General features: G+C 43.6%; 1 protein-coding gene across 1 annotated transcript in view; it reads left to right on the top strand.

Annotated features, from left to right (window-relative positions):
- Positions 1 to 14670, top strand: part of ITK (IL2 inducible T cell kinase) — a 64729-nt gene that overhangs the window by 13515 nt on the left and 36544 nt on the right. Inside the window, exons 2-4 of the mRNA XM_007165522.3 lie at positions 6820 to 6924; positions 8440 to 8521; positions 11113 to 11241. Of these exons, the coding sequence (XP_007165584.1) occupies positions 6820 to 6924; positions 8440 to 8521; positions 11113 to 11241 (316 nt within the window). The remainder of the gene's footprint in view (positions 1 to 6819; positions 6925 to 8439; positions 8522 to 11112; positions 11242 to 14670) is intronic.

Here is a 14670-nt window from a genome sequence, read left to right on the forward strand (position 1 = left end):
GATAAGAGGTGAAAAGAAAGTCTCTCTACTTCCTACTCCCAAACCCCAGAACTACTCCCAGGAGTATCTGCTCTTAATAGCTTCTTGTGAGAAAACGCATTCATAATTTTAATAGAGGATCCCAAATTGAGTCTGGAAACTGTATGAGAGTATAGTCCTGTTTCTTTCTTCCTTTCTTCTTGTTTTTTTGTTTTCGTGGGGAGGTGGGGAGAGGGTGAGTAAAATCCTTTCATTTTCAGGTAGTCAGGCTGCTACTACTAATGAGATGGCGGACTTCAAGGGAAGCTTGAGTGTTTTCCCCACAGCACAACCAGCCTCCTCATAAACCATGGTGTGAAAAGCTGAGGTGAGGAAAGCCAGTTTACTCTGGTTCGGCCGTGACTAAAAGGTCTTGTGGAAAGAAAAGAAGGCAGGTGTGGGATGGATCATAGTTTCCTGGCTTTAAATCAGTCTAGGTGACTCGAAACCTGCTACCTTAGCTCCAGATCTTCCCAGAACTTGAAAGTTTAGTGAGGGTAGGTCCAGGTGATCATGGACTGGGAGAGGGAAGAACCAGCAACAGCTAATTACAAATTACACTGGTGTTCTAGAAGACGCTGCTTTTTCCGTTGAGATCACATCTTATCAGGTTCCAAGTAGCTCAGGTCATTATAACCCTGAGCTGCAGCTGTCGGCAGCATCCCTACTCCCCAAGAACTAAATGATTCGGAAGACCTAAGAGAACTAAGCCCAGAGAACTGAGACAACTTGCCCAGTATTACTTGTTCTCATAGGGATTCCAGCCATGACTTTTCCAAGTTCCGAATTTCTGCTTGTCTCCCCTTCAGCATGAGGGTTCCCTTTGCCATAAAAGACAGCTGCATTGGGCTTCCCTGGTGGCGCAGTGGTTGAGAATCTGCCTGCCGGTGCAGGGGAGACGGGTTTGAGCCCTGGTCTGGGAGGATCCCACGTGCCGCGGAGCACCTAGGCCCGTGAGCCACACTGCTGAACCTGCGTGTCTGGAGCCTGTGCTCCACAGCGAGAGAGGCCGCGATAGTGAGAGGCCCCCGCTTGCTGCAACTAGAGAAAGCCCTTGTGCAGAAACGAAGACCCAACACAGCCAAAAATAAAAATAATTAATTAATTAATTAATTATTTTTTAAAAAGAATGAGGTTCTCATTTTAAAAAAATAATAATAACACCCTTATAAAAAAAAAAAAAAAAAAAGACAGCTGCATTGGGAGACTCGGAGGGAACTCGTGGGTTACCTCCAGCATGTTTTGCAGGGGATGGGACTAGAATCCAGGAAAGCTCCTAAAACCAATCTTAGAACTGATAGTCGGCATTCTGGTAGGGGTGGGCGAAAGCAACCCCCAAGTCAGTCACTGAAGTTTCACCTCACATGACATCAGTTTTCATTTCAATTGCATCATTGTGCCATTTCAGATTGGTACAACGGCTGGCTGTACCACAGGCCAGAAGAAGCAATGAACAAAATATTCAAAATGCCTGGTTAAAATCATCAAAAATATTTCCTAATCTTAAAGAAACTCTGATAAAAGCAGCATGTGGCTCCTTTTACAGTGCGATCTGAGAAAGCCTTTTTTTTTTTTTTTTTTTTTAATTATTTTTGGCTGTGTTGGGTCTTTGTTGCTGCGTGCGGCTTTCTCTAGTTGCGGTGAGCGGGGGCTACTCTTTGTTGCGGTGCGCGGGCTTCTCATTGCGGTGGCTTCTCTTGTTGTGGAGCACGGGCTCTAGGTGCCCAGGCTTCAGTAGTTGTGGCTCTCGGGTTCTACAGTGCAGGCTCAGTAGTTGTGGCGCACAGGCTTAGTTGCTCCGCGGCATGTGGGATCTTCCCAGACCAGGGCTCGGACCCATGTTCCCTGCATTGGCAGGTGGATTCTTAACCACTGCGCCACCAGGGAAGTTCCCGAGAAAGTCTTAAAGGCATCGCTCCCCTTTGAAAAATACTGGTTCCCTTTGAAAAACACTCTCCCAGTTGATGCTTGAAATCTGATTATCAAATCTCCCTCTAGGTTTAAGTCTCTAATACCTGTCCTAATCCAAACTCCTGTGAAACAAATCAAGCCTTAAGCTCTCAGGAAGTTAAATCTTAGGTGAATGACTATTTGGGCGAGGTTTTGATGGGCGAGGGGGAAGGGAAGCAGAGAGCTAAAGTCCTCACATTTGCTAAAATGAGAGCAAATGTGACACAGCTGGGAAGACCAGGCAACAGGCCCCTTTCAAGGTTTTGCCCTGGTTTTACAAATAATTGGCAAAGTAAACAAATAACTCCGGAATGTCAAAATCACCAGGATCACCAGTTAAATATTAATGTTGTCCTCCCGAATGGTGGTTCTCAGTTACATATTTGCCTGAAAGAAAACCCCAAAGAAAATGTGGACACATAAAGACAAGAGAGTGAGGTCTTGTTCTATGGGCAGCATTTGGAGAAGGAAAGGAAGTAACACTTGGGTGGTTGGTTTATCATTTGAATGATTTTCTTTTGCTAGTAGGTTTATGTAGATCTTTTAAATCCTCTAAGTTAACCCACTGATTCAGGGACAGTTATTATTTCCACTTAAAAAAAAACAAGGCAACAGAGAAGTTGAGACACTTGCCTGAGGTTGCACAGCTGGTCAGGCAGACATGGGTTTGCCTGATGTGAAAGTTCCGTTTCTCTCTCACTCAGCCTCACTGGAGGAGAAGGTTGAAGTTCTACTGTTTTTCAGAAGGGTGGAGATGTCCTCTTTCATGGGTAACTGACACACAGCTTCTTACTGATGTATCTGCTGGACTAGCTGAGCAGCCAAGGCACCAATGTTATAGGAGCGAAGAGGGAGCTCTGTGCTACCGCTTTGAAATCCAACATACACAACCAAACATTTCACAACCAAATGAGGCAGAAACAAATCTCCACTGGGTCACGGCTTACAGAAATTGGTCATGCAATTGATTGTTCAGCGTTGGGTTTGGGGAATGAAAGTCTCCTACCTTAAGTCAGGGCAGGTGCAAAGCCATGAAGCAGTCATTAAGCACTCAGGCTCTGGAGTCACAGAGTTGAGCTTGTATGCGCACTTATAAAGAGACTTGGCCCCTCTGACCTCAATGTCCTCACCTGCAAAATGGGGGAATAATACTCTGTAGGACTGTGATTAAATGAGATGTCCTGTTGAGTGCCTGAAGTATAGGAAATGCTCTCAAATGTTATGGTCTTTTGTTTTTCCCTGCCTTCTTTAAAAGTCACAATCCAGAATTCTATTTCATAGGATACATTAACATAAAAAGAAAGGCGATATAAAAGCCACTTGCACAAGCTTACCTTGTACAAATATGTGGGCATCAGCATCTTTTTAGATTGTGTTTGACATACATCAAATGTCCGGGGTGAAGCTTTGCAATATGAGGACAGCTTTGTATGTGGCCAAGAAAAGAGACAAAGCCAAGTGAAGTTCTGTGATTTTCACCTCAAGGGGTGCAGATGGAATAACAAGGAAGAAAGAGGACCTGCTTTACTTGGTGTCTCTCTTTCTCTGGTGGCTTTCATGTGGCTTCCTTGGAAGGTTTTACGCTGGCATTTTTCAGAAATAGCGCAGTTGTTTGGGATGATTACAGGCAGTCACCACTTCCCAGAGACAAAGCTGTGTTTAGCTCACTGACCGACTGTCCCCACTGCCCAGCTCGGGGAAGACACAGCTGACCCTGCTATTTACCACGTAGCAGATCTTTGGAGATCTGAGCAGAACTGGCCTCAGGATGCCAGAGAGACTGACCAAGCAGGACGCATTGTGAGGGGGGAACCTGATCACTCCTCTGGGGCTGAGAGTGAACTTTGATGATAGAATGTGAAATCCATTTCAACCGAAGGCTCACCTGACAGTCGCTTAAAATCCATGTTGGAACTCAACGAATAATAAGAAGTCAAAGAAGATCATCTGAGTTTAGAGAAATCTTCCCTGGAAGTCTTGAAGCCACACTGTCTAATCAGGTCATGTGTGGCTACTGATCACTTGCAATGTGGAGAATCCAAATTGAGATATCTTGTAAAATACACAAAGTCTTAGTCCTTAAACGTAATAGCTCTCAATTTTTTATGTTGATAACATGTGGAAATGATAATATTTAGAAATACTGGGTTAAACAAAATACTGTGTTCTTAAAATTAATTGTACTTGTTTCTTTTTGCTATTTTTCGTGTGGCTACTAGAAAATTTTAAATTCCATATATGGCTCACATTATGTTTCTGTGGGTTAGCGCTGCTTTAGAACTTCACATAGAATTTGTATCCCTAGTCACAACTCCAGTTACTATTTACGTCCACCTGATGCCCTGATTATGATGATCCCAGGCTATTAACAACTGATACTGATCCAGAATGTTTCTACCCCAGGGCTTTTGCTCTTGCTGTTTATTCTACCTCAGTGCTCACTCTCCCAGGCCTTCTCCTATCTGGCTCCTTTTTTGACTTTCTGATCTCTTCTCAAATGCCCTGTCTCCAGTGAGGGTTGCCCTGACCACCAGCTGACCATGTCAACCTGTCCTATTCTCCTTAGAGTACCTGTATATATTGTCTGCCTTCCCAACTAGACTAGAGCTCCGTGAGAAGGTCTACCATGTTCATCTCTCTATTTCCCGCACTCAGAACAGCACCTGGCTCAGAGCTGGCCCTCCATAAATATTCCTGAACGGCTAAACGCATTAGCCTTAAGTCTGATTGAGACTATCTAAGCTACGTTCCAACTCGGCACCCTTCGTTTATATCATCCTAACTGGGTACCCATGGTGGACCAGCCACTGTGATAGGCTTGGGGGATATGGTAACAGATGTCCTGGTCTCTACCCTCAGGAATGCAGGAGTTCCAGTGACAAAAATGTCTGCAAACAGAGTGGTCCTGTTACTGCCATGAGCCTTCTGTTGCATTTTACCATGTACACTACTAAGGAAATAACCCAACAGAGGTTGAAAACCAAGATAACCTCAAAGCTCAGACTCCCTGTTTATCACCTGTAGCTGCAGGTGGTTTTTGAGAAGACAGCTCTCTTGTGCTCTTCTGCTTTTGAAAAGCAGATTACCCACTGCAAAGAGTATGATTATGGGCGGATCAGGACATGTATTTCTAGCTGTGAAAGACTCTAAATGAGAAGAGAGTTTGGGTCCAAAGGGCACATGTTTTCTGAGGTTTTTAAGGGAAGACTGGCCTCTTAATACATCCTGAGATTACAAAAGCACACTGGAGACCACTATGTGGAAGAGATGCTCATTTTTGTTTTATATATTCTATAAATATGTGTGGGAAAGATAAATACATTCCAAATGGTTAACCTTGGCTAGCTCAGAGTTGTGGAGAAGGATAGGATACTAAAATACTAGAAATATTTTCTCAACATACCTCCATATTGTTTTATTTGTTACCATGAACATGGATAGATTTTGTACTTTCAAAAATGAATAAATTTGTTTTCAGAAAGAAAATTAAAAAAAAAAGAAATACCACAAAACTTCCCTGGATTCAATAGAGAGTACTTCTCACATCTTGACTTTTTTTCATCTCAATTCTGTGCCTCAGCTACTAAAGCAAAGGCTATCCGTTAGGCTGAGTATCAAAAAGTGGTAAGTAGAGCCTGAGCTCATTTCTGGAGAATTTGATGATGTCATACTTCCCAAATACCCACCAAGTGCCCTCATATATCACAACTCTCTTGCCATAGTTAGGACTTCTTTAACCTCTTTCATTGGGAGGGTACCCTTTATTGAGGGCACATATCATAAGCCAGGGAATTTGTTTACATACTCCCATTTTATTCTGCAATCAACACTTAAAGGGTAGGCATTATTATCCTCACTTCTCAGACGCGGAAACTGAAGTTCAGGGAGGTTAGATGAATGACCCAAGGTCACAGAGCTGGTTAGAAGCAGAGCCCAATTTTGTCCCTAGCCCTTTCCAACCTTGTGCCTGATTCACCACCATCTGTGCTACCTCTTTCTTAAGGATAAGCTAAAATGAAGTGTTTTGCAACTGGTTCCATAACTGAATTAAACTCTATTCTCAATGGAAGCCTAATTCCAGGCACCTGTGAAAGGCTCCTGCTCTCCAAAAGCTTTTCCCTAACTAGCCTTCTATGGACCCTTATCGTCTACCAACCTAACATCCCCTGGGATCCAAGGACAAGGACTCTTAGAAATGGGTAACATGTGACATGGTTATAAATCACAAAGACCATCATGTGAATTAATTATCAAGGAATACATCTAGCAGCTTCCAAGGAAATGAGACACGGGGCCAGTAAAATTTAATGGGGGTGTGGAGAAGGGATAGTTACAGAGCAGAGTCAGGAATGTCCTACAGGGGTGCCATTGTGGGACCATGGATAACTAAGGGACACAGAGAAGGCAGATATAGAAAAGAAAGGTGCCACTAAAGGTATTTGTCACCAACCAGGTCAGGCCTGAGCTCACTTACTATGCTAATAAGGCCATGAATAGGCACAAAGCAGAAAAAAACTGGCACATGTGTGGTTTCCCACAGATTGCACTACCCATCCCAGCTGTAAGTTCTGCAAATGCTGCTGTTTGTCACAAGGTAACTGGGATGTAAGGCACAGTGGCTCAGTGAACAGAAGTCAGTCACTCCATCAAAAAGACGGTTCAAATAACATGTTCTCCCAGAAGTCTGCTCAGAGTGTTCTTCTCAGGCACTGAGGGCTAAGAAGGAGCTTCTGGATATTTGGAGGGTTGGTTTACAATGGATCTTATCTAGTAATGTATTTCTAGAAGCAGCCTGGACAAAAATATTGTCTTCCTTCTTCCTTAAATGGAATGTGGTTTTTCTCCCCACAGAAAAAGCGCACTTTGAAGGGCTCCATTGAACTTTCCCGAATCAAATGTGTCGAGATTGTGAAAAGTGACATTATCATCCCATGCCACTATAAATATCCATTTCAGGTAAGTGCATCAAGGAAGGGGGCTAGTTCCCCATTCCTTGGACAATGGTTAAAATGCTCAGTCATTGTACAAGAAGGTGGGACAGAGATGACTCTGGTCAAGGGTTAGAACTTAGACCAAGCCCAGAAGAAATTGCTGTTTTCTTTCAACTGATGATGCATTTATTCATTCAACAAAGATTAACCACAAAATCTTGAAAAACTTGTCATTCATTTCCCTTTCCTTCATGTCTTCCCCACCTCAAGGAAAGTCCTAAGTACTCTACTCCTGCGGGGAGGAAAAAAACTATCAAGGGCCCCAAGCTTAATATTACATAAGGGTGGTTTACTCATGACTTGGGACAACAGATTACAATACTTGGTTATAAATTGCTTAGAGGTCCTGGGGTAAAAAGACTCAGATTTTATAATCTGAGAACTATCTGGAGTTGTGCTGTCCAATACAGTAGCCAGTAGCCACATGCAGATGTTTACATTTAAATGTAAATTAATTTAAATTACACTATATTAATCAGCTCCTGAGTCACACTAAGCCACATTCAATGAATAAACTTTTCACACCTTCAATAGCCACACGTGGCTAGTGGCTAATTTATTGGACAGCACAGATTTTAGAACATTTCCATCACTGCAGAAAGTTCTATTGGACAGAGCTGGTGGAGAGTATATTTAGTCTTTAGGTCATGACATCATCTAAATCTCGTTACCACTCTTGACATTTATGGTTCTGAAAGAGTGGATATCTTCTTGCACATCCTAGGGTACCGTTCATGTTTACCAATCTGAGGAGTTAATATTCCATTTTTTAATGTGGCATAAAAAAGGACTTTTTTCCTACTAGAAACATGACCTCCACAAGTTGGAATTTTTAGTACCAAAAGTAAAAGGAATAACACACATTTTTCCCATCATTAAAATTCCAATTACAAATGAGTGCATGGAAAAAAAAAAAAAAGCCTGGTGAAATCCAAAGATCTGTAGTACATTAATAGTATTTGATCAATGTCAATTTCCTGGTTTTAAGAACATATTATGTTATGTAAGATGTTATCATTGGAGAAATGTGGGTGAAAAGTACACAGGAACTCTGTACTATCTTTGGAAATTCTTGGGTGTCTTATTTCAAATTAAGAAGTTTAAAAAAATCTCGATTATATATTTATCATCTAATATCTTACTCTTTCATATGCCAGTATTTCTTTTAATCACTGAAAACTTAATATGAGAAGTAAACGTCCTGTCTAGGTAAGTGGAGAACCCTTTTCTCCAGCTATTTGAATTTAGTGATGGCATACTAGTGACATGTATTCGAAGGTGAGCTGTGGGGTTTCACCCTGTATCTGAACAGCATCCAAACACCTGGATAAAAAGGACACTAGTCCCTAAATTACCCAAATGTTTGCCTTTTTGATGACAACTTGAGACCCCACTCTTGGCCCAGTAAGCCAGGTGGGCCTGCTGTCAGTCATACATCTCTGGCTGCACTGTTCACCTTGAACTCTGTGTGTGTTTCCAGGTTGTGCATGACAACTACCTCCTATATGTGTTCGCTCCAGATCGCGAGAGCCGGCAGCGCTGGGTGCTGGCCCTTAAAGAAGGTAATTAACCTCCTGTGCAATTGAATCCCTGAGATGCCTAGATCCTCTAGAAGGCTTGAGTTCCATGATAGACTAAAGGGCGGCTGATGGTCAAACATTTCTCCCTTTTGGTGTTGGTGGAGGGTCCCACGTTTTCAACTTGGGTAACAACCAGTATAGTACAGGGTCAGGCAAATCCTCCCTGCCACCTGCTTTTGTAAAGGTCTGAGATAAGGATGTTTTTAATATTTTTTAATGGTTCTATTTAAAAGGGTTATGTAAGTACCTCATTAATATATCAATTGTGCCTGCTGGTGAGCAAAACCTAAAATATTTACTATCTGGTCCTTTAAGAAAAAGTCTGCTGACCCCTCGTATAGTATGAAGAATAAGAGCGTGGGCCCTTGAGTTAGATGACCTGGGTTTGAATCCTGGCTCTGCCACTCACTGGCCATGTGTGCTTGGGCAACTTCCTTAACTGCTCTGTGCTTCAGTTTCTCCATCTGTTTTTAACAAGGGGAGGAGGAGGGAATAAAAATAATAGTACCTGCCTCCTGGTATTATGCTAAGTAGAATAAGTCAGACAGAGAAAGACAAATGCTGTATGTTTTCACTTATATGTGGAATCTAAAAAATAAAACAAATGAATATAACAAAACAGAAACAGACTCACATAAACGGAGAACAAACTAGCAGTCTCCAGAGCAGAGAGGGGTGGGAGGAGGGGCAAAATAGATGAAGGGGATTAAGAGGTACAAGCTACCAGTCATAAAATAAATAAGTCACAAGAATGTAGTGTACAGCACAGGGAATATAGTAACTATTTTATAATAACTTTGTATAGTATGTAATCTACAAAAACACTGAATCACTATGTTGTGCACCTGAAACTAATATCGTTAAGTCAACTGTACTTTTTTATTTATTTATTTATTTATTTTTGGCTGCGTTGGGTCTTCATTGCTACATGTGGGCTTTCTCTAGTTGCAGCGAGCAGGGGCTACTCTTTGTTGCTGTGCAAGGGCTTCTCATGGCAGCAGCGTCTCTTGTTGCAGAGCACGGGCTCTAGGCGCGCAGGCTTCAGTAGTTGTGGCACATGGGCTTAGTTGCTCCGCCGCATGTGGGATCTTCCCGGACCAGGGCTCGAACCCGTGTCCCCCGCATTGGCAGGAGGATTCTTAACCACTGCGCCACCTGGGAAGTCCCAACTATACTTTAATAAATAAATTTGTTCAAAAGCACCTGCCTCCAGAGCTGCTAAGAGTAAGGCCCTTGGGACTATCCAGGCCCATAGTCAGAACCCAACAAATGTCAACTGGCCTTAAAGGTTTTCAGATCATCGTAAGGGTACTTCTTAGGACTCGCCTTCCCGACAGCATAATCAGAACCAGCGCAGCGTTTATGAACATAAGATGTGGAGCCAGGCTGCTAAGGAGAAAATTCCAGCTCTGCTAACTATTAGTGTGTGACCTTGGGCAAATTCCTTGACTTTTCAGTGTCTCCATTTCCTCAGCTATAAATTCTGACTAGAAACAGGCAGTCATAGGGTTATTGTGAGAATTAAAAGCGTTAGGACGTTGATTCACTTTGTTATAAAGCAGAAACTAACACACCATTGTAAAGCAATTATACTCCAATCAAGATGTTAAAAAAAAAAAGTGTTAGGACATGTCAGACACTTGGAATCATACCTAAAGAAAGCACTCAATCCATATTACTATTATTATCATTTAATATTATAGTATTGTCATTTAGCCTGAAGCCCTGGATTTGCAGGAGAACTGGGTTAAAATGTTAATCTAAGTAGCTGTGGGGACTGAGGGTAGGCAAGCCATTTGAAATCTCGGGAGCCACGATGTCTCTATCTGAAAAACGAGAATAAACATACAAGTCTTATCTTCTTCCAAGGTTGTTGCGAGTCCCAAATGGCAAGTGCCAGATAAACTGGGAAGTGCTCTCAAGTTTAACAGTCAACGGGCACAGAACAAACCCTAAAGTACGAAGTAACCAAAAGGGCCCCTACTGTGCTCATTGGCCGTTCTACCTCGGTGGAGGGGTTTTACTCACAGGATGTTAAAGCTGAAAGAAGCATTAGAGATCATCTGTCTAGTTCTCTGTGTTTTTATATTTTTTTTTTTTTAGGAGGAAAGCCTCTTTTTTCCTGTACCAAAATCTGACTTTAAAGCCACAAATCTAGAAAGGATAAAAGCAAAGTTGCTATAGTTGAAGGTGGGAGAAATGGAGTGGTGAGAATCCTACCTATTCAGCCTTCCCTAAGTTCCCTAAGGCACTTTTGTGGGGCCCATGGTCCCAGTCTAACAACATCATGGCACAGTGGGAACTGGGGCTCAGATGAGGGTTTTGCCCAACCTAAGGACACACAACTATCTCAAGGCAGAGCCGGATAAGAACCCAGATCTGCTGATGACTAAATTCAATATACACTCCTCCATAAATGTATATGCCCGGAAAAAAAGGCCATTTTTCTGACTATTCTAGGCAATACTCATGCAAGCTCACACAGCAGGGTCAATCTCAAGGAATTATAAAGTTGGTGGCCCTTGATAGACTGACCTGGAAATAACTCTTCTGCCGGTGCCAACCCCTTTCAGAAACCAGGAATAACAACAGTTTGGTGCCCAAGTATCATCCTAATTTCTGGATGGACGGGAGATGGAGATGCTGTGCTCAACTGGAGAAGCTTGCTGTGGGCTGTGCCCAGTATGATCCCACCAAGAATGGTAAGTGACTATGAATTCCCTTTCTTCTTCGTACAGTGACTGGCCTCTCTACTAGTAGGAAGGAAAGGCTCTTTGCTTCCCATCACCAGGGGTGTCCAGGATTGAATGCAAAAGTCCACAATTTCAAAATTTTCAGAAGGCAATCATCCGCCTCTACCACCAGTCTGTTGATGTTTTTTCATCTCAAGGCCGATATCTTTTTAACTCCTTGCTACTCAAAGTGTGGTTCTTAGACCAGCGGCATCAACATCACCTGGAAGCTAGTTAGAAATGCAAATACTAGGCCCCCTCCTAGGTCTACTGGATAAGAATTTGTATTTTAACAAGATCCCCAGGAGATCTGTGTGCACAGTAAAGTTTGAATAGCACCACTATACCTTCAAGTTAGGAAATTTGATTGCCACAGTCTACTCAAATCTGAAGTTGTAGAGACAGACCTAGAGATACATAATATTATCTATTACAGTGGCATCATATCACACGTGTTCAATTACACAAGTTGAACTCTATACACTTGGAGGGGGAAGAAAGTAAAACCAAAAAAACGGCTCATTTTACAATGTGGCTTCTCCCCACCTCTACTTACTTGCCCTAGACCTCCACAGTCTCAGAGAAAAGGAGGCCACAGCCTAAATGCAAAGCAAAAACAAAAGATATTGTTTTTTGGCCTTTGAGGTCAAAGACCCAGGTCCTAGAGATTGGAGTGCACCTTGATTTTATCTTATGTGATGACTTTGGGATCTGAACCCCCGGTGAAGGGCAACTCCACTCTGATGCACTTTTACGTACATTACACTCCCATTCCTCATAACCGTCTGGGGTAGATGGTATGATGTTAAAGAAAGAGGAGGCTTACAAGAGAGGCCACGATAGTGAGAGGCCCGCGCACCGCGATGAAGAGTGGCCCCCGCTTGCCGCAACTAGAGAAAGCCCTAGCACAGAAACGAAGACCCAACACAGCCAAAAATAAATAAATAAGTAGATAAATTTAAAAAAAAAAAGAAATGCTGCAATAAACTATGAAAAGAAAAAAAAAAAGAAAGAGGAGGCTTGAGGACTTCAATATGCTCCAGGTCGTACAGCTCTGCAAAGCCACTGTTGACTAGGAATGATGGATCATGTGGATTGTTTGCTTCCGTAGCCCTCTCCTCTCAACCTCTCTTACCCTGCCTAACTTTTCTCATCCATCAGTTTCTTTTTTGCACTAAAACCTAATACCTCAGATTGACAGCCCAAGGCGGATGTGCTAAATGTAACACGTGGCTGGGTTTTCTGCGGCTTCCTGAGTTGCAGCCCCTCTTAGTGTCACTTTAAAAACAACTTCTTCTCACCCTCTACCTTGGGAGAGAAAGTTCAAGGTTACCAGTCCCTTGGCCCAGAAGAATATTTACCTAGTTTTAGAGGTCAGTGATCCCCTACATTAGCCCTGTGGACCATCCTCATGAAGGCTAGTATCTCATGAAAAAGAAATGGAAGGTTTTACATGAGTGGAATCAACCACAAGAACAGGATGGTGTGGGCTTGCCTCAGTGACTCAAAGCCCTTTCCAAGGCCAGAGTGGTCTCCAAGTTCCTGCCAGCACCTTCCTGTAGGTCCTTGGATGGGTCACTTGGCCATCAAGGACCCTAATATTCTCATCTCTAAAATGGAAGGGGAAGTTTTAGGGGTCCTAAGAGGAAATCTTCTCTAAGCCCATTTCCAATTCTGAAATTCTTTGAATCTATGTTTCTATTTTGCAATTTCTACCATGCATGTAGCAGCTGTTGCTATCCAAGGCAGACAGTATTTCCCTCCACTGAGTGGTACACACATGATGGAGGTGGGAGGAACATCTGAATGACTCACCAGAGTAGGACTGGTCATGCTAAGCTCCTCCCCACATGAAGCCAGGGTCTAACCACTGCACCCTGCTGCTGCTCCTGCTTTTGAGTTGCAGTCTACCACCATCTCCTCATCTGAGCCTGTCCTCACTCTCCCTTCCTCTGACTTGGTTTAAAATAACGTCATGCACCATAGTTTCGACAGAATTGAGAGCAGACTTTTCAAGAAGCACACTGCACTGTGCACGTAGCACATGATCATCTACTCTGAGTGAAGGCTTGTAGAATTCCCGGTGTTGGGCACATGTACCATGCAGGGTCTCAGAGCACGGGGTTTCAGGATGAAAAACACCTGGTGTGAGTCCCAGCCCCTTCACGTCCTTGCTCTGTGACTTCATATATGTTACTTAACCTTTCTGAGTCTCTGTGTCTGTCTCCTCATCTGTAAAATGGAGATTATGAGAATAAGTAGCTACTTTGCGGGGTTGTTGGGAGACTCAGTGTGGGTGGGGAAAGCTCTTAGCACAGCTGCAGGCACTTAGCGAGCTTGCAATAAATGGTAATTGTGTCTCCGAGACTTTCTCATCTGTGGACAGAAGAATCTGAAGCTGAGGTAGTATGTGTGTGTCTGTCTGGGAAGTAGCAGAGGTGGTTGAGTTTTAAACAGACTCTGCTATATCCAACCCACAGCAGCACTTACGTCTGCAACCAGAACTGGCCCCGATCTCACCACATACGAACTTCACCCAGAGAGGGAGGAAGAAAGGCAAGAGCAAGCCCAGAGGAAGAAGAAAGAGAGACCAGGCACAGAATGCTCAGGGCTGGAAGGGGCTCAAGTCCACACAGCCTGTGTGTGGTGGAGCTGGGGTTAGGACACCTGGCTCCTGGCTCCGAGCTGAGTGCCGAATAGAAACCATGTTTCCTATTATGTATGTCTCCTTCTTCTCTGTTAACTGCACATCCAATACCCAAGCCTGCCCTTGCTTAAGGAGTTAGCACAAGGGTTGGGCTCCAGTGTCAATGTGTGAATCTCTTCTTACTACATCCCTGACACAGGCTGCCCACCTCCAAGTCAACCCCCTGCAGAGGTGAGGCGGTCGGCGCCTGCAGATGCAGCCCACGCCCTGTTTACCTGTAATTGTTAAAGAAGTCCTTGAACTGAGCAGAAGCCTGGGCACTGCCTCCCATATCACACATCCTGCCAGACACACAGACACACAACTTAGGTCCGTTGATTCCAGGCTTGACCTTTTTTAGTGCCTCAAAGGAGAAATGCTGAGAGACACAGATGGAGAGATGAAAGGGAAGAGAGGGGGAAAGGGAGAGAAAGAAGAAAGAGACACAGAGAGAAGGAGCTGTGGAGACACAAAGAGATAAACAGAGCGAGGTGCTGGGGTGTTGTCTGGGGGAGTCAGCAAGAACAAATACTCGGAGTCCTTAAGATAACTAACTGAAAGTGGATTCCAGGCCTCTCAACAAGCAGCACGACGACCTCTCACCTCTTCCACCCCCTCCTCAAGCCCACAGGGGCATCAGGAAACCAGTGAGTCCCTGCCCCCCTGAGTCACCAATTCCAAGTCTTGGTTTAACAGGTGAAGGTGCCTTCGTG

The sequence above is a fragment of the Balaenoptera acutorostrata genome, chromosome 2, assembly GCF_949987535.1.
Source record: "Balaenoptera acutorostrata chromosome 2, mBalAcu1.1, whole genome shotgun sequence".
Classification (NCBI taxonomy): Eukaryota; Metazoa; Chordata; class Mammalia; order Artiodactyla; family Balaenopteridae; genus Balaenoptera; species Balaenoptera acutorostrata.